The sequence below is a fragment of the Mustela lutreola genome, chromosome 7 (genome assembly GCF_030435805.1).
Source record: "Mustela lutreola isolate mMusLut2 chromosome 7, mMusLut2.pri, whole genome shotgun sequence".
NCBI lineage: Eukaryota > Metazoa > Chordata > Mammalia > Carnivora > Mustelidae > Mustela > Mustela lutreola.
This window is the reverse complement of record NC_081296.1, coordinates 124,144,605-124,165,291: the sequence shown is the minus strand read 5'-3', so window position 1 is coordinate 124,165,291 and position 20,687 is coordinate 124,144,605. Positions and strand designations below refer to the sequence as shown.

General features: G+C 40.4%; 1 protein-coding gene across 4 annotated transcripts in view; it reads right to left on the bottom strand.

The window, feature by feature from the left end:
* RPS6KA5 (ribosomal protein S6 kinase A5) overlaps nucleotides 1-20,687 on the bottom strand; it is a 171,917-nt gene that overhangs the window by 11,372 nt on the left and 139,858 nt on the right. For all 4 annotated transcript variants that reach the window (XM_059182504.1, XM_059182506.1, XM_059182505.1 and 1 more), the window contains 7 exons: nucleotides 16,218-16,368; nucleotides 12,496-12,657; nucleotides 11,178-11,303; nucleotides 10,680-10,813; nucleotides 9,925-10,018; nucleotides 6,019-6,189; nucleotides 2,127-2,318 (listed from right to left, as the gene is read on the bottom strand). In XM_059182504.1, coding sequence (XP_059038487.1) covers nucleotides 2,127-2,318; nucleotides 6,019-6,189; nucleotides 9,925-10,018; nucleotides 10,680-10,813; nucleotides 11,178-11,303; nucleotides 12,496-12,657; nucleotides 16,218-16,368 — 1,030 coding nt within the window. The remainder of the gene's footprint in view (nucleotides 1-2,126; nucleotides 2,319-6,018; nucleotides 6,190-9,924; nucleotides 10,019-10,679; nucleotides 10,814-11,177; nucleotides 11,304-12,495; nucleotides 12,658-16,217; nucleotides 16,369-20,687) is intronic.

Genomic DNA, 20,687 nt, shown 5'->3' with positions numbered 1-20,687 from the left:
TCTGGATATTGTGACTGTGTTCCTGTGCTATAAGTTCCTGTAAGCTGCTCTTTGTCCCCTGCTTGTCTTAACAACTTGACGAGTAGATTGAGAGAGAAGCATGGCTTCCAAACCCAAGCTATTACACACTTATTTCCATGGATATGGCATTCGGAAGCTTGAAAATACGGGTCCGTGTGTCTAAGACTCTCTTTTAAAACCTTAAAGAGGTTGAGGATTACCACTGACCTATATTTAAAGTAAAGGCTCTTTTACCAAGGGCAATTCTATACTATTGCTAAAATTGGAAAGCTTTTTATTTAGACTAATTTTTTAGGAGAATGCTAATGAAAATATAAGAGGTTTTAGTCCTTAAATGAAACTCTCAAGTCTATAGGAGTTATTTTTTATTTGAAAGATCTTATTCATAAATATTTAATTTTAGTTTGAAAATTATAAATGATGACTTAAAGTTGCTGAAATGAAAACCATTTAAAACTTAAAAATAAAAGAAGAACCATCGTTCGGGGATAACAGGCTATAGCCACTGGGGGAAAACAAGCTGACACCAAAATAAACCCCAGATGGAGCGCAGATTTAAGTATAAAAAGAAAATATAATTCTAGAGGAAAATTTAGGGGAATGTTTTTGTAATCTTGGGTTGGGGTAGGGGTGGAGGGACATTCTGACATCAAAGCCACATATTGTAAAGGAAAAGACTAACATCTTACTATATAGAAATAAAGAATTCTCCATTTAAACCCTCCTAACACCCAGAAGAAAATCCCATATTGCTATAAACAATGTTTTCAAACAAATGACCCAAAATATCTCCAATATCAATGGCAGACAAAGGATTAAGATCCTTCCCAGAGCTTTACAGTAAGAAAAATTTCTGCACAGGGGGAAAAAAGAAAAAAGAAAAATTTCTGCTTAGGAAAATAGACAAAGCTCATAAACAGCAATTCATAAAAAAGAAAATACAAATGTCCAAATACTTGAAAAGATGCTCAAAACTGAATATTCATCAAAGAAATATATGCAAGTTATAACAACAGTGGGAAATAACTTAAGATTGAAATCGATAGTATCTGATGTATTCGCACACAGTTGATGAGAACATGATCTGTTAAAGCTTCTAGAAGGAAATCCAGGCATATGTGTCAAAATAAAGATGTGCGTGTCCTTCTCCTAGGAGCCTATTCCAAGGAAATAATGAGACAAATGCAACCACATATGTTAAAAAAAAATCATTTACGTAGTCTGTAATTAGCAAAATACTAGAAAACACTAACTGCTGATTAGTAAAGAAATGGTTAAATGAACTCTAGAGGCCCAAACCACATGCATAATATAATCTCATTTGTTAAAAAACCCACATAGTTGACAGAAAACACACATAATATGGTGGCGGTAGGCGGGGTGGTTAGGAGCAGGGGAGCGCGTACACATCATCTTCACACAATGAGATTATGAGTGATTTCACTTGTTCCTTAAATCTTTCTGTATTTGTCTGAAAATTTCTCCTTAAGATTATGCATTACAAATTACATGGAGAAAAAGTCAAGCTATTTTGAGAAGAAACATGCCAAGGTTTTTCTAGCTTAATGTTGTTTCTGATCACGGCAGCCAAGGACATTTTGTGAGAAGCATGCTTACCACAATTACTATAAGCTACTATAAATATTTCTTGTTCTAGCAATTAATTTGTTAATTTATCCTAAATTATCTTCTTTAATTATATTTTTAGTCTGAAAATCACAGAATGTATTTTTTTTAACATTTTCCTCCTAATAAGTTACTTTACCATTTTCACATTATATCCAATATGCCTATTTTTTGAAAACAGCTTCTTTGAAAAAAAAAAAAAAAACACCAAACCTATATAAATTCCTATGCACATAAAACGCAGGGCCTCCAATTATTTCAAAATAAACCAAAATGAAAGTTTCTACATTGTCTCCAGTGTAAATTTTAAAAAAGGGAAACAGTCTTGGGTTAGAGCCTTCATAGACTGTACAGAAAAGAAACCCATCTGCCAATTGCCCCCCACAACCTAAAGAAAAACAGCGGAGAGAGAGAGAGAGACAGGTAAGAGGCCATCTGGAAACTGCCTAGGTTTACTGGCTCTAGGGAAATGAACTCACCAAAATGACGCCCAGGCTCCAGAGGTCACAGGACTCGTCATAGCCGTTATGATTCAAGAGCTCGGGGGCTGCATAGTGTAGGGTGAAGCAGGGTGTCTTGAGAGGCTGGTTATCAGGTGGCTTTAAGCGTGCAAACCCAAAATCGATTACTTTGATTTCCAAATTGTCATTTTCATCAGTGAACAATAAATTCTGCAAGATACAAACACTTTAATTAGTCTCTCGTGAAACTGTCCTGGGACTTGGGGATGCCATTTTTGTAACACCATTTATCTATACACTGATACTGGACTCAGGCTCAGAGAGAGGTCTGCTGGGGAGGGTCTCTGGGAGCTTGATGTCGGTGAACTGTTGTTCTCTGCCTTATGCTTTTTTTTGGTTTATTTTAATTTTATAATGTCTTGTGAAACATTTTTCAATCGTAGCACGCCTCTTCCCATGTTAGAAGAGCATTTGTCTACATTTTTCTCTCTTGGTGTTGGCCCTCTACCCTCCTTCCTCAACCTCCCTTCTGACCTGGCTCACATGCTCCTACTCCTCGTTTGGAGAGATCGCCCAAACTGTGCCACCAAACTGAAGTCAGGACTCTTTCTATTTTCTGCTAACATGTTTTCTTTCTGTTCCTTAGCATCATGGTATTAGAAAGTTAACATCTTCCTCTCCCATTAGACCATCACCATTCCCTAATGGCAGGGATTATGTGTCCACCACATTTATGACTCTAGTCCCAAAACCGGGACACTCATATGGTAGGTGCTTTGGTAAATATCCATCCATTGAATGAAGTCATAAATAAAATAGCTGTCTCTAGTATATCTTATTAAAGAAGACATGGTAGGGGCGCCTGGCTGGCTCAGTTAGAAGAGCGTGTGACTCTTTTATCTTGGGAGTGAGTTTAAGCCCCACGTTGAGTGTAGAGATTACTTGAACAAATTATAAATCTTCAAAAAATAAAAAAGAAAGAAAGAAGACATGGTAAAGATCTATATTACATTTCAGAAATATTTTCTCCCAAACAGTTAATACTTAAGCATTTTTTGATGTTAATGGATATTATCCCTCAGTCATTCAGAAAACACTGTTTCCTTAAATCCTTTGTCTGCCAAAGCTTCTCAGTCACTAAGGCTTTACTGTATCGTTTTTGTATTTATCACACATTTAATAAATGCTAACCATCTGATGCACGGTCACCCCTTTTTTCCGTCTATCAAGCTAGTACCCACACTGGGTGAATCTGCTTACATTTTCTTCAGACATCCTGACAAAACCTCCTATGTCTTTGTATTTATTAAATTATTCCTCAGATCTGGAACATCATTTGCTTTGTTACTATTATTCCAACTAAAATAAAAGACACCACAGAAGGCTTCATTCATACCAAGAAGAAAAATCTTCTACACCTTTCATTCAAAAGTTAAAAATGAATAAAGTGGGAGGAAAGAAAAGCAGAAATATTAAAAAGTTTTCTTAAATGTTCTCTATACAATGCTTGATCCTGAATGCGTGATGGAATTAAAATGTGGATACGCTGGAATGTAAGGTTCACCACCACTAAGTGAGAGCTGGGGTTCACGTGCTTGCATTCTGAAGTCTCAGCAAATGGCTCCCGAGTGTCTCTGCGGTGTGAACCTGCCCCTGGCCCCTGGCTTCATCCAGTCTGCTCAGCCTTTGGAAATGACTTCAGTTTATGCTATATTAAGGCTGGCAGAGGACTTTCTTAGCCGCAGTTCTTGAAATGCAGGAGACTCCGCTCTCCGAGTGGAGCTGGGTGCGCATGGGCGAGAGTGGCAGGAAGCAAGGGCCATTCAGCCTCACCTCAAGCTCCACCTGAAACTAATTTGATGCAGTTTTTTCTTAATCTTTCAAGGGTATGGGGTCTAGTTTGAAAAGTACAAAGCAGCCCACGAGGAATGTCAGCCAGCTTCTAAATTTGTCTGCTTCTCACCCAGAATTTAGGATTTTGCCTAAGCAGAAAGCCAAGGCCACAAAAATATAAACCAAGAGATATATAATCAGATCTTAAACTATGACATCAGTGGGAGAGGAATTAAACTTTTAGTTTGGAAGTAATATATACTCTACGATTTAAAAGTCCAAGTGAAAACTATTTTATTATGAGGATGTTAGTACAAAGGCACATTTTCCTTTCTCCACGGTCTATTTTGATGTAGAGCTGCTATCACTGTGGTAGAATGTCCCAAATAATATGATAATTCCTCGTTTCAGAGGATTATTTGAAAGAAAAGGTTTGTAACAAATAAGAAGAACTAAGCAACATAAGTATCTTTTTTATCAGGAAAATAGGAAGGCAAATTTAAATTCTGTTGGAGAGGACAGTTGCCTCATTTGAGACTCATGGGATGACAGATGGCCAGTTATCAAAGAATAAAACATGTGAAAATGAATTCTATACAGTCATGGAACAGATCTTTTCAATTAAAAAAATTACATGCTTGTTCCTTGTCTATCAAGAAAACATTTAAGTGGTGTGCTTTCACATTTAAAAATAGATCGCTAATCTCTGATGTACGGAGCACCATATTTTCAGTGGGTGTTCTGTAGGAGAGTGAGAACTCGGATGAAGGAAGCAGAGGGGGAGCTACCATAGTTGCAAGTTCATAAAACACAATTCACTTTTGACTAATTACTAGTAATATGAATAACAGTAATAGGAAGTTCACAGACAGAAGTTTATATGCTTTAGAATCAGTCAGTTATATTTGGATGCACAGAAATCCATTTTTAGGGGCACCTGCATAGCTCAGTTAGTTAAGCATCTGCCTTTGGTTCAGGTCATGATCTCAGGGTCCTGGGATCGAGCCCCACATCAAGCTCCCTGCTCAGCAGGGAGTCTGCTTCTCCTCCTCTGCCCCTCCGACTGCTTGTGCTCTCTCTCTGAAATAGATAAATAAAATCTAAAAAAAAAAAAAAAATTCCATTTTTAAAACATCCTCTTCCTACCAATGATCCAAGATATTTTAACAGGCAAAAAATGGTGCTTTCAGAGACATATTCTTTTGTGGTTTAACACAAAAAATGAACTCCAAATAAATTATTATTTTAAAAAATTTGACAATGCATTATAACCACATGGTAATTAAAAATGAAGTTCTATTTTAAAGAGGAAACATGTGTAATTCTGCATATGATAAAGGATGAGTCATTGTTATGCTTTTATAAATTATTGGGTTTTGTGTTTTAATTTTTATTATTATTTTGATGATTTCCTAAAAGGGGGAAACTTTCAGATTTTTGATACTAAACAAGGACATTCTGGAGCCAGAATCTTTTCTATTAACTGTTCGAAAGAAGAAATATATAAATAGGGGCTGCTTGCGCATTGCTACACAATTCTATAAATATAATACGTGAGCGAAGAGAAGCACATATAAGGGCAGTACAATTAATTAAACCAAGACAATTCTTTATGTTTAAATATTTAGAATAGAATTATATACATTCCTATTCATGAGCTAATCAATTCGATATAAATGAAAAAAAGTTTTGATAATACACCATTTAAAAAAAAAAACCATCTAAAATGGTACACATATAGAAAGGATATTATTTTCTGCTACAAAAATTTCCATTACTATTTTTGGCCCACAACTGTTGCATAAAGTATTTCTTCCATAAAAGGCTCTCACATTTACAAATATAACCTCAAGATGATCTGCTGGCAAAAAAAAAAAAAAAAAAGCAAATTTATTTTAGACTAAAATAGAGGAGAAAGAAAATCCAAGAAACAGTATCTCTGCAAGTATCTCTTTAGCAGAAAGCTCTAAACCATGAAACAAGAAAAGCCCATCCTGCGGCGGCGGTGGAGGGGGAGGGGACGGGGTTGGGACTGGGGCTGGACTGAGCCACAGGAGGGAGCACGGTGCCTTGATACCTCTGGCTTCAGGTCCCGGTGCACCACGCCCACATCATGCATGTGGCTCACGGCCGAAACGAGCTTCCGCATGATGTAGCTGGCTTCCGTCTCACTGAAGTGTTTCTTTTTCTTAATGCGTTCAAACAGCTCTCCCCCGTTCAGAAGTTCCATCACCAGGAACGTGTGAAGCTAGAGAGGAAGAAAAGAAGAATGCGGAAGGCTTTCATGAAGAGAAGTGCATTTACGGATGAAACATTCCTGGACAATTAACTATCGCTAATAAATTTAGATAATCCCTTGTTAAAATAATCAATAGCAAGCCTTAATGGTGGAGAGGAAAGAATTGAGGGATAATGTGGCTTTTTTAGAATTCTATTTTGGTCATGGAAAATTTCAAGTGCTGCAGTGAAATCTTTATATATCCCTTCCTTGACTAATTCTTTCATTTGAATTCCATTCCAACCCTCTCTATCAAGTTTACATATCTTTCTTTTTAAAGTGTGGCTTAGTGCTGATAATAATGTGAAAGTGTCTGCTTTAAATAATGGAGAAGATTAAGGACAGAGTATGGGCAACTGCCCACAGGAGGCCTGACTCACCCACTGAATGGCAAATATATCTTTTTAAAAAGGTATTGTTTCATGAAGTCCCTCTGAACTTCCTGTGAGAGCTTAATGGATTAGTTTCAGGGTTCTTTGTTAATATCCATAGCAAATACCCATAGCTCAAGGGTGGTGTTTTTTAATTTTCGTTTTTCTCTAAATAATTGCTTTGCATACCAGTGGCATTCTCTTAATTAAATAGTTAAAAAGTTATTTCTTATGCCTTGCATACATGTCCATAAAGAAAATAACAAAGGCAATCAAAAAGCAAAGAAACTGTATCATCTCTCAAATGAACACAAACATAGTTTAAAAAGATACCCAGTCAACAGATTTAGGTGTTATGTATTACAGAACCAATATCGCTCAGTAAACACGCTTCCTTTTGAATTAGCAAAATCCAGGGGGGAAAAAAGCTTCATAAAAAAGGCAATTATCTTGTACATATAGGGCACATTTTAAAAGGTGAACATTTTAGTACGGGAGTTGTTTCCAGGCTACCAGAGATCAAGGTGATTTGAGTTTCTACATACAACAGATATGGTCGAAGTTGAAGGTCTGCTACAAGCATATGCCAGTGAGCTTTAAAATAAAAAACGGAGAGCAATACCTGTAAGTAGTTTAAAAGATAGGTTTTAGGGTGCCTGGGTGGCTTAGTTGGTTAAGCACCTGCCTTCAACTCAGGTCATGATCCAGGTTGCTGGGTTCAAGTCCCACATCAGCCTCTCTGCTCAGTGGGGAGTCTGCTTCTCCCTCGGCCCTTTACCCTGCTCTTGCTCTTTCTCTCTCTCAGATAAACAACATCTTTAAAATAAATAAATAAATAAAAGATAAGTTTTAGAGTCAAACCTGGAATGCTGCTTCCTTATGACCCTGGGGACGCTACTTAACCGGTATGAGCTTTAGTACCCTTACCAATAAAATAAGTAACTGTGAGAATATACATGAGACAGTTGGATAATTGGTCCTCCAAAGACATCCATATCCTAACCCCCAGAACCTGCAGATGTTACCTGATAGGGTAAAGGGAATTTGCAGGTGTGATTAAGGATCTTGAGATGGGAAGAGTGCCTATGTTACCCATCAGAGCCAACAATATGGGACAGGAGTATGGAGACAAGAGATTGGAGTGATATAAAGAAGGATCACAAGCCAAGGGATGTGAGCAGTCTCTAGAAGCTAAAGAAGGCAAGCAAACGGAGTATCCCTTAGAGTCTCCAGAAGGAACCAGCCCTGCTGATACCTGGACTTTATACCAGTGAGATTGATTTTGAACTTCTCACCTCTAGACTGTATGATTATAAATTGGTACTCCTTAGGTTTGTGGTAATTTGTTACAATAGCAAGAGGAAATGAATACAGATCCTGGTACACTAAATGAACTCCACTGCCCTTGCATTGCTGAAGACCCACCCTCATTGATTTCACCCATTGAAGATCACCCACTGAAGGAGATCGTGTGCACTTGGGGATGATCGAGGCCACTGTTGTCACCTACACTGAAAAAAATCACCCAAGGTATCAAGAGTAGAATATAATACATTTTAATATATTTGTACTAGTATATATAGGATTATATCATGAGACAACTTGTATTAAGTAACTTTTTCTTTTGAGAGAGAGAGAGATTGAGTGCTGGGGGAGGGGCGGAGGGAGAGGAGAGAGAATCTTAAGCTCCAAGCCCAGGATGGAGCCCAATACAGGGCTGGATCTCACAACCCTATCATGCATGACCTGAGCCGAAACCAAGAGTCGGACACTTAACTGACTGAGCCATTCGGGCACCCTTCAGTAACTCTTTAATATAAAAGTAACAAATGATAAATTTGACCTGTGGTCTAAGTACAAAGCTAGGGACACAATTCCTGGGAGCTGACATCTGCCTGAACATTAAGAGACTGATTATCTCTGCGGGGACGTAGGTGGGCACAAGCGCAAAACCAGAGGGTGGTGTCAAAGGTCATCTTTCAGTGCCTTGATTGATCATGGAAATCATCTTCAACAGGAAACTGTCCAGGCTCTTTTTAAGCACCTCCAGTGGCTGGGGGACTCATTACTTCTACTGCAGTTGGGTAGCCCAACAACGTGGAGACAAGTGGAGGGGCATGTCCTCATTCCCCCAAGTCCTCACATCAAAGATGTCCCTTTTCTGACTATGAGAACCAGAGAGCGAAGAGATGACTGTGTCATTTTCGGGTGCTCCCTCCATGTTTCTGCCTCCCCTAAGGCAGCAGAGATCTGAAGTTGGGGTGCTTGGGTCTAGAGCTCAGCATTACCGCTTATGAAGTGTGAGGCCCTGTTATTTAATTTCTGCGAGTTTCTGTTTTCTCCCCCCATGGCGTTACTGTAAGGACTGAACAACACGTGTGGGAGCCGGGACAGTACCTGGCCCATGTGAGGCACACGATCAGGAAGGGCAGCAGTTACTGGGGTTGAGACATATGGTTGCTGGCCATGGCACCCGGGGGAACTTTCGGATTGCCGACAACTGAGCCATGGCCTGCCCAGGACACGGTGTTACAGGAGCACATGGAGACAGCCCGAGCCTGGAGCCCAGGTTTTCCTTGTGGTGTAACTACGGACAAGTCTCGTGACCCTTCAGAGTCCGTTTCTTCTTTGGTAGAGTTAGGGTAAGCCGCATCAGGACTGGGTCTGGCTCTTGCGCTTATTAGCATGTTGTTGCAAATAGGACCGTGTCCTCTCATCCAGTCCCAGGGGGAAAGGTAAGTGTAACAGAGCCGATTTTGTCATGGAAGGTGGCAGTGGAGGGGCTGAGGAGAAGGCATGGCCCGACACAGTGGCATTCCTCCCACGAGCAGAGTTACACGCTTCTGGGAGAGGAGGGGGTGGCGTGACCGGGCGTGTGGTCTGGGTGGAATACGCCATCTGATGTAAGATGAGAGGAGCGCCTTTGCCCTTCTGCTTTGTCTCCCCTCTTCAGCTTGCACGAATGAGGCTTACAACTCTCTATATTCCATTCTGGAAGTGAAAAGAAGGTTGAAGGCTGATAATAAGTGGGCTCCTGAGAACTCTCCAGTGATTAAGCTACGGTGGGCAGAAGCTGAATGGGTGACAAGCAGAGTGCAGCTTGTGACAGCGCCCCCGGCTCTGGCTCCTCTGCCCTTGGTCCATGTCCTAGATGCCCACTGAGGGAGAAGAGCAGATGTGAAAGGATGCACGGGTCTGGGGGAGGGGTAAGAAATTTCTCCGTTTTCTCCAGGGGCTGGGTTCTATCCCAAGTCCCTGACTCTGACCTGGCAGCACCAATGAGCCTGGAAAGAAGTAAAACCCTCGTATGCCCAAAAAAGTCGTGTCAAAATACCTGATCGTGAAAAACTTCGTGCAGCCTCACGATATTGGGGTGTCCTTCACAGAGCTTCAGAGCTGTGATTTCCTTCTGAGTATTGGCTTCCATCCTGCAAGAGGAAAGCAGTCAGCCTCCACGTACCTACCCCTTCTTCACCAAGTTTTTATGTCCGGATTGTCCCAACCCGAATTTTGTGTTTGTTGACAGTGCGTTGGGAAGGTAACCGTCAGTGTCACAATGAGGTCTCTTTGACAGTAATGAGTCATCCTACCCCCACCAGAACAAGTATTGTGTTCTTCCCGAGACAATGATTATTTCTGAGCGGAAGAGAGCCAGTCCTACGAAGAAATTCATGCCTGGCTTGCCTTGACATTTTGGTAACAGGAATATATAATCACGGAGGTAATCTGGAGTTACCGAAATGACGAGCAGGGTCTCAAAGCTACCAGAAAATTGCTAAGTCATTTCAGAAGAAAAGTATTTCAAATCTCTAATTATTAGGAGCAGCAACAGCTGCTGAGCACGTCTGATTGCCATAGACGATGTTCTCGCAGGAACCTCGAAAGCCCGTCACCCTGCGATTTACGTCTCAAATGGATATACTTCACCAGCAAACATCTATTAGAGTCAGGTGAGCTAATGAACTGAATGGCTACGCCCATGGGTGAAAAGCTTTATAAAAAACCACTGATTTTAAAATAAAAATCCTAATTTACAGAATTCACTGACCAGGATGAATCCATACAAAAGAACGTCACGCATGGTCCTACCTTTTGCTAATTATTTTGACGGCGAATGCTTGGTTACTTTTTTTGTGTGTGCACTTTCGACAAATTGAAAAACTTCCCTCTCCCAGCGGCTTGTCCTTCAGATCCAGGTCGTAGTGCTGATAGAACGGGGAGTCCTGTAAGAGACCAACATCATTTAACTTAATACTAGGAATGCAGAGGGATAAATGACATGGTCAAGTAAAAACATTATTAAATAATAATATTCGTGGGATACATTTAGAATCTTCTAAGATTCATCGTCTTTTTAGCTGATTTCTACTTTCACCTACAGAACTTTTTAAGACATCATTTGCTAAGGAGTTCATTGAAATGGATGTGACTAATTCTCTAAGGCAAATATTGCTATTTCCACTTATTCATTTCCTAAAACGGCGTCTTAGTCAAATGGGAAGTCTCTTCCGTTCACTGGCCTTGACAATGTTAATTAGTGTTGGTATTTAAATCATACCGATGTCATTTAATTAACCACGTCTCTACCTTCATCATTGCGCTCCTGGCAACATTGGTCACCCCAGGACGTTCAACTCCCATGTGAAACTGAAGAGGGTCTATGACAGCTGCGTTGCGCTTGAACAGAATGGAAGGAGCAACGAAGGAATAGCCCTTCAAAAGAGAAGGAAGAGTGAAGAATGAGGATTTGCAATTTTCCAGGTTAGCCCAGTCCAGATGTCATAATTTTTTTCTAAAAACAAGAAAAAAGACTGAAAAACGTTCAAATATGTGTTAGGATGACTCTCATTTTATTTTATTTGTAATCTAAAATGCAAGGTTTTTTCAAATCAACAGAAAAATGCTTTTCAGAAGGAGATAATGCCATCTTCTGGTAGAATTAAACCAACTCAAAATGAAAGGCAGAAACACCTTCCTTTCTATTTCATCCCCCGTATCTGACTCATGGCTGTAATTCTTCTGCATTGCTGATAAAAGGTCGCATACAAACACAACCAACGTCTCAAAAAGGGTAGAGTTCAAGGTCTCAACAAAGTGATCTAAGGGCTCTTGCTTATTATTATTTCAAAGGCTACAGTTAGTTTCTAATAGCAATTATTTGGCTCATTATACTTTCGTAGACTAAAAATTTTAAATAGAGTTTTGGAAAAGAAATAAAACCAAATATCAGAAGGATGTGTTGAACCAAAAGTGGTATAGTGATAGATAATTAATCTGTTCAAGCTAGAACATTCACTAGTTCAAAGACCAGTTTTTAAACATCTCTGTGCCCAGCTATGTGCTAGACGTTAGTGTCATTGAGGTCCAGAGACACAGCCCAGGTGACCAGATTATACTCATGGGAAGGACACTTAATGGCTGCCAAGGAGGGAGCTCGGACGCCATTTAATACACAGTATTGCAAGTCTGAAGATGATCTTTTTCTAAGTAGAAAATCTTTTCTAAATCTTCAGGAGTTGGAAAGCAGTTGACATTATTCACTGAAGATAAAGAATCAGATAACAATTTTTATGAACCGGAGAAAATTTATATGGGTAGAGGTAAGATAAAGCGGTACTGTATTTTTCTATAAGAGAGCCTGAGTGGAAATAAAATTTCAAGTGAAAAAAATCAGCAGGCTTTATATAAAAAACAAACAAACACGTAAGTAATATCTACTATTTAACAGACCATAAGCTTCAGTTAATAATGGGCAGTATCTCTGTATTTAATAATATAGAGATAATATTGAAGAGATTAGACAATCTTGCTTTTAAGATGCCAAGAACACTGTCACCTAGAAAAATCAATCTTTTTCCCCAGAGCACAAGCGGCCTGTGTGGGTGAGCGCAGGCCTGGAGATTACCTGGAACAGCCTCTCGGAGCTCTGGGGCACCGCTGCGGGGGAGTAGGTGGGGTCCATCTCCGTGAACTCTTCTGCAAAGTTACTCACGTCTAATTCGTCTCGGATGACAGGCTTAAATGGCGCGGGCACTTTTTTGGCGGCTAAATCATCCCAATTTATTTTCTAAAACAGAGAAAGAAATTTGGTCCAAAGTAGAAACCAACAAAGCTGAAGTATTTTCTGAGAACTGTCTAAGAATAACAAAGACAGATTAGGGTTTTAAGAGGTTGATAGGGAAAGAGCACATATTTCAAACAAATAATTAAAAAAAAATAAAAATGTATCTATTCATATTAATTTACTATATTTATATATCTATATAAATACATATTTATATATTATATGTGTATATATAATTTATACATTTCTATATACATATATTTGTGAACATATATACATATATTATTTGTATACAAATATATATGTGTATATGTATATACATATACATATATTTATTTATTCCTAAGTATGAACACTTTTTCTGACTGCAGTTGATGGCTCCAGTCAATGCTATGTCTGAAAGATGAGATGGCCTTCCATCACTCGGGTCTTGATGTGTCCTCTGGGGGGCACCAGGATATCCTAATCCACCCTTAGGGATAACAAAAATTACTTTTGTCCTGACCCTCCTGAGAAAGGTGTGAGGCCAGAACAAAACTGAACTGTAATAAAGGGCTTTTCAATGCTCTATGGATATGAATAATAATTCTAAAGGAATATTCCTGTTTTCTAGAGGCCATGTTAAGTGGCTCTTGGCCGATACTTGGTTGCCCTCCTGGTCATTTGGACAGATTAGAAAATAAACTCACTATAAATCATGTACTTGTTTATATCTATAAGTATAAATGATACTGCCATACTGATGTAATAATCATTTACATGTTTAACTGTATTCTAGCTTTTAAAATACTGCTTCTTCTTTTCCCCAAGGGATAATCTGATCTCTCTTCCCCCCATGCCAGACACTGACTGCCTGATAAAGTGCTATGTTTTATCTTATTCAAATTCAACTCTGTGCTCTATTTTCTTTGTGGTCTTTCTGTCACTTAAAACAATCTCAGGTATTACTTACTGAATTGAATCCTACAGCTATCCTATTAACATATTTCGTCGAATCTAAGATGTCATCATGGATAGTGAGATACACCATTGTTTTATGTACCATTAAGAAAGGAAAGTCATCACCAACTAGAACGGTGACACTGGCCATTGTCAGACGCATTCTGATTTCAGAGATGCTTGATGACATTTGGGAAGTTTAATCCACTAACATTAAATGTTTTTATCATGCCCTCTTGTGGAGGTAATGTAGAAAAAAATCACTAGATTACAGATCTTCACGTTTTCCAGTTAAGAGTGAGCTTTAGAGATCATTTAGCTCATCTTTATTTGATCCACATGGAAACTGAAGGCTCGAAGTAAGAACTAACCTTTTTCACATAAACAGTAGCTAGTGGAAGGGCCAATCTCTTGATTTTCTAGTGAGTAGTGTTCTGTCCTCTGTGTGGCTGTAATGTTTTCCATTACAAGCATATGATTTGTGCTTGGCTATTTATACACACATTAAAAGAAACTTTTAGAGTAAAGGGGTAATTTAAAGAAATATGTTGTTAGCAGGAGAATGTCTGGTGTGTAGAAAATTGAGTGCTATTATGTTCCTCTCCACCTCCTCTCCATTTAGGTCTTTGTAAGTTGGAGTCTGATCTTCCCTAAAGTGTTCTTGTCATTTAAAAGGCAAGGCAATTAAATGACCTAAAAGTACTATTCCAAGCTATAGAAAAGGGAAATTTCTCTAATACGAAAGACATACTGTAATATTGACATATATAGGGAACCACAGAGAAAAAGATCCTAGGAAATATGATTGAGATATTTTGAGTATTTCTTGAATTTTACATTATTGTTAAATTTTGAGCCAGATTTCTCAACGTATTTGAAATAGCTTGTTCAAATATTAATCTTTGTAAGCCATGCTAATTTATGAAATGCACACACTGAGAAATTTATTTTATTCTTAATGTATTTCTGTTATTGAACTTCCGTAAGATGTATAGTAATAAACTTTTAAATGGGTCACAACTGAGAGACTGATGCTCTTTTTTTGAGTACAGAAATACAGAGAGGTAATTCTTATTCTCAACCATTATTTGTTTTTCTATATTTAAAAAAAATAGATGACATAAATAGCAGAGCTTTTTCTTTGTTTTGTTATGCTATTTTCATTTGTTTTGCTGATAATACTGTAAAAGCTCAGTTTGGAGAATAAAATAAAACTTGGGTGGTCCTTTTATTTTATTTATTTTTAAGATTTTATTTATTTATTTGACAGAGAGAGAGATCATAAGTAGGCAGAGAGTCAGGCCGAGAGAGAGGGGGAAGCAGGCTCCCTGTTGAACAGAGAGCCCGATGCGGGGCTTGATTCCAGGATCCTGAGATCATGACCTGAGCTAAAGGCAGCAGCTTAATCCACTCAACCAACCAGGAGCCCCAGGGTGGTCCTTTTAGATCATGAATATTTAGAAGTCATGTTTGTTGAGGTGATGAAATTATTTAAAAGTCGTAAGTTTATGGGGCACCTGAATGGTTCAGTTGGTTAAGCATCCGACTCCTGATTTCAACTCTGGTCCTGGGCTGGAGTCCCCAGGTGGGTTCTGCATGGACCACTGAGTGTGGAGCCTGCCTGGATTCTCTCTCTCCCTCTCCCCTTCCCGCATCCCATTCCCTGCTTGCATATGTATGTGCTCCCACCCTCTCTCTCTCTTAAAAAGAAAAAAAAAAAAAGTGGTAAGTGCAGGGTTTTAAAACCTGAGGTCATGGTGTCCCAGGTTGACCAGTCAAGCTGACCAACATAACTTTTGCCCCCAGTTATCTAAAATTTTGGAGGTTTTTGTTTTTGTTGTCACTAAATTGAGCAAACTAAGTTGAGCAGATACATTGGTGCTCTGCATAATGGCCTCATTAGGCTTTTTCAGGATAAGCAAAAAAAAAAAAAAAAAAAAAAAAGACGATTTAATTCTATGTTGCAGTTATGCAACTGAGAAATAGATTTTTTTAAAAAGGTTTTATTTATTTGACACAGAGGTAGAGTGTGTAAGTAGGCAGAGCAGCAGGCAGTGGGAGAGAGCAGGCTCCCCACTGAGCAGAGAGTCCGATGTGGGGCTCGATCCCAGAACCCTAGGATCATGACCTGAGCCGAAGGCAGATGCTTAACTGACTGAGCCACCCAGGCGCCCCTAGATTGATTTTTAATTGTCTAAGATCGCTCCTCAAAAAAGAAGGAAAAACGAAATCACTGTCTAGAAGGTGGAACACAGTGGGGGGAACGGCTCATGAACTAAGAAAGATTAAAAAAGCCTCTTCAGTCCATATGCCTAAATTTCAAAATCATAAATAGAAACCAATACTCAAAACAGGAACCAATAAGCATATGGAAGACTGAATGCCATTATGGTCCTCCCCACTCTCACTTCACTTAGGGAGAAAAAGACTACTTAGGTGTCTCCAAGTAGAATTCTGATCCTTGGATTCCTCCAGGGGCCCTGTCATTTTTTAAAAAAGTGAAATGTATATGAAAATAGGGAGCAGAGATCCCCAAAAGGGACCACGCCCACTCATTTCAGCAAGAAGGGCAAGCACTCTGCAAATAGCAGGGCACACAAAACCATCTGTTCAATATATTTCACCTGAAAAAAGAGATGTTCTTTGATTTCATCCGCATCACGTGGGCCACATCCCAATCTTTTCTTGGGATCTTTCATCAAAAGACGCTGAATTAGGTCTTTAGCTAAAGCACTCATTTCTTGAGGATATGGAGGCTCACTTTTTAATATTCTCCTGTAGGCAGATAAAACTTGCTATTAAAACAACCAGACGATGACGTTAGTGACAGTATTCTTAGCAAAACAAGTATCGTGCGACACACTTTGAAATTGAACTATATGTGAAAAATGGAGCAAGAGTATTTAAAATGAGATACCATGAAATCAAATTTCTGAAACTTAAATAAGCAGAAACAAAAAGTGTTGGATCATTTTTCAGTATAAGTCATTCCTAGTGGGAAGCCGCCATCCCGAATATTTAATTGGAAAAAAAAAAATATGAAGGCCTGGGACCTCCCATCTACCAACTCAATTCTGATGAAGGTTTCCCAATGGAAAAAACTCCTAATAAACTCAAGGAAGTCAATCCAGGCAACAGATTTGAAAGGACAAAAGCACCTCCAACCATACCTGCCTCTCTTCTCCTTCCCTGCGTGCTAGCGAACAGCAGGGCCCAGCAGGAAGGGGGAGGGAAGGCCAGCCAAGACAGGGAGAGTCAGAGTCACTTGGACAGGGCTCCACTCCTAATATCTGAACACGAGCACCAGACCTGGGGCTTTTCATAGGATGAGAGCACCTGCTTCATTATCTGCTACTATAAAACAGGCAGGCAAGCCCTATAGGGAACTCAAAGAGATTGTCTACTATTTACTATGGAAGGTAAACAATTAATATAATCAAGTTTCTTGATTATATATTTGAATTTATTCTAAGGTCAAGGAAGAACTCAATCCAACCAAATGTACCTTTTGTCCCTGTTAAAAGGAAGGTCAATAATGAGAAGGGACGATGAAGGGGACAGATTGAAATTAAGAAGCTCAACACGGTATACATGGAAATAGTTATTCCTTTATTTGGATTTGCAAAAAGATGGCTTTGTGTGCATTAAAATATTAGTAACTGTTATGGAATAAAACCAGGTAACATGTTGGTAACAGACAGCAACAGCGTGGTAAGAACACAGACTCTGGGGCCAGACAGATTTCAGACTCCGGCTGTGTGGCTTACTGGCTGTGTGAGTCTGAGAGTTGCTTGACCTCTCTATGCCATGGTTTCCTTAACCTAAAAGTGGGTAAGACGGTGCTTAAATTGGGGAAACAGGAGGAGCAGTGCTTAGTGCTGCCCCTGAACATAGCTCCCGTCGCGCTCCCTCCAGCTGGAAACAGGGAAATGACCAGTGATTTGGGACTGAAAATTCCAGCAGTGTTGTTCATTTCAAAAGCACTCCATGCTGGGGATGCGAGAAAAACGTCAGCAGCACAGGGGAAAAATAAGCAGTGCCTTTTTTTTTTTTTTTTTCCTTTTTGATCCTTTAGGATGTGCCCAGGGCTCACAGCTGGTCAGGGCTCTTGGCGTCCGAGAGACTCCTCTCCGCAGATCAGGCACAGGTATACCCGACAGAGACACTGGCTGCCCTGTTTCTGAGGGAAGAAGAAACACAGCTTTTCCATTTTCTCCACCTTGAATTTACTTTTTGCAGGCAGGATCTTTTTGGTCCAGGATCAAGCAACAGACATGTTGTTGCTGACGTGAGCTTTTGCCGCCTCGGAGGGATGGAAAGAAGCGCTGTGGCCGCCTCCATGGGAAGGTGCTGATCCCGTCTGTCACTCCTCACACCCGAGGCGGTGGTCTTCGGTGGAAGTCAACGTGGCACCAGGCACCGGGGAGAGCAACAGCCAGGCAGATCAGCTGTGACGGGTTCTTCCACAAAAGGAGGATGTGGAAAGAACAGGGCGGCCCCACGGAGATGCCCGAGTGGAAAGAGGGGCAGACAGAGACCCCGTGCACAACCAGGGGGTGGTGGTCTGGGCATACAAACAGCCTCAGTGGGTGATGGAGGTCGGCAGCCGGTGCCATGGGACGGGGACTAGAGTTTTCCATCAGGGCGAGGCCGGGATCCCATTGGGAAGACAGAGTGGAAATGTGAAGGGATTTCTGAGAGCAGAGCTGATGTGGGAACATGAAGACTGGCCGATTTGGGGCCCAGAGCCTTGCCTTCCTGAGAGCAGCTCACAGGGCCAGAAGTAGCAGTGGGAGACGCAGCAGGCCATGGAGGGCATCCACCCAGCTCGCAGGAGACAAACTAGGGGCGCTGCAGAAGGAGACACCATGACTTCTTAGGCTTCTTGTCTCAGTACACGGAGTAGCACAGGGTTTCCTTAGTGTGTGGAGAGGTTCTGAAGCCTACAGAGAGCCACAGGGCCAGGAAGAGGACCAGAAATGGAATGGGTGGGGTGGGGAGGAGAAAGCCCCAGAAGGCTTCAATCTCTTCTCCACCGGAAGATGATCTCGAATTTACCTTCCTCTCATACTGTTTCCTTGAAATATACTGGGCCGAGATAAATGTGAAATGACAGTGGGGCCTGGTTCCTGCGAAGTTACCCCTGAGAGGTCTGAGCAGACAGGACTATTTGAAACTCAGAGAACACAAGCTTCTGGGTGTTATCTCTTACCCCAAGGGTGTCCTTGGGTAGGGCCGTGGGCACCCAAAAGCCGTGCACAGGGGAGTTTTAATATACACGTCCTGTGCTGAGCTTCCCCTGCTGGCGTGGTTTACACCACCCAGTTGGTCTAACCACTAATGGCTGAGTGTGTCCTCTGTGGGCTGGGAAGCCAGGGCGAGGTGACTGGAAAGACCACCGATCAAGAGGTATTTGATGCTGTATCTATGAAAGCTAAGTAAACCTGGTGCCAGATTCCAGCCCACTGTGACCTGTGAGCGTGAATGCCAACCCGAAGGCCAGACCAATGCAGCTGCACAGCATGTGCACTGAGGAAATGGGGGATGCAGGTGGAGGATGCTAGTTTTAGCCAGTGCTAGTTGTGACCATCCCAGAACACCCTGCAACAAGGACAGGGAGACGTTGTTCAGGTGTTGCTGCCATTTTACCTTCAAATGTGCTTATTTCTGAATTGGCAGTAGCCAAGAGCTCTTTCTTTTTAGCTTCAAAGGGGATCTGGGAAACTCCAGAAATGAACTGCCATGGAGTAGGGCCCAAATAAACCGTAGAGCTCTCTGTGAAATCACAACAGGCCCCGAGTTGATATCACGTCAAACACTTCTTGTGTTTGTTATCGTTTAATCCATACAATAATCCTATCAAAGGCAGTATTATCCCTGCTTTAAAGATGAGGCAAGATTCCCTTCAAATAAAGCAAGAAATATACAAACCAATTAAAATTTTAAGCAGGTGTTTTTAGACCATAGATGATTTAATATTTTTTCCAAGAATAAGCAAATAACACAGCTAAGAAGATTTTGAAAAACAAAATAATTGGGAAGAAGTCTACACGTTAACTACAAATTAAAAAGTATTAGAAAACAAAACCATAACACTGAGGTGCTAGCAAAACAAATCAACAGCCAAATCAAATGAACAGAAGAGATGACTTGAAAAACATCCAGGCACATACACAAACTTACACTGTTTTTGAAAAGGGACCAGCCTACATAGGAAATGCCACACTGTTCAACAAATGTGCTGGGGAAATCAGCTATTTGCGAAATAGTGAAACAAAGCAAGATTTTTGCCTTATAATACAACCTGAAATAAACTCCAAATGGATAGTGGAATAACATGGAAAAATAAAAATTCAATAAAATTAAAACCCAAAATATAAAAATGAATATACAGTTTCTTTCTATTCAGGAATGTTAAGTTTTTGAAAACCTCTGTGGTCAAAGAAATTCATAACTGATCAGCTTAAGAATATATGGGTTTGAACACCAAGATTAGAATTAAAACTATGATGGGGTGCAAGACGGATGGACGGCAGACACAGAACAAGCAAGGACTGTCCAGCAGTCACAGTAGAATCATGATGGAAGCAGGTAGGCAGGTATCCACTCTAACAGATGTGATATTTTCATAATAAACTATGGTGGAAACAGTGAGCCTATGAAACATGGTGCACGCTTCGTATGTTTACTAAAACATAACCATAAGAACTGTCTCAGCAATGGTATTAGGACGATGGGCAAGGCTCACCTGTCCCTCCACTAAGGTCTCTGCTCAAGTGTCACCTTATCAGAGCATCTTTCTCTAACCATCCGGACAAAATACCCATCTTCTTCATCACTGTCCTTTCTTTTTGCTTCATGAAATTTAAAGACTATTATATATTTATTTGTCAATTAATTATCTCTCCCAACTAAAATGTAAGCTTTGAGGTAGGAGGGATTCCTTTTTTTTTTTTTTTTTTTTTAATAGCAGTTTTCAGGGTGCCTGGGTGGCTCACTTGGTTGGGTGTCTGCCTTTGGCTTGGTTAACGATCCAGGGGCCCTGGGATTGAGTCCCGTGTTGGGCTCCTTGCTCAGCGGGGAGCCTAATTCTC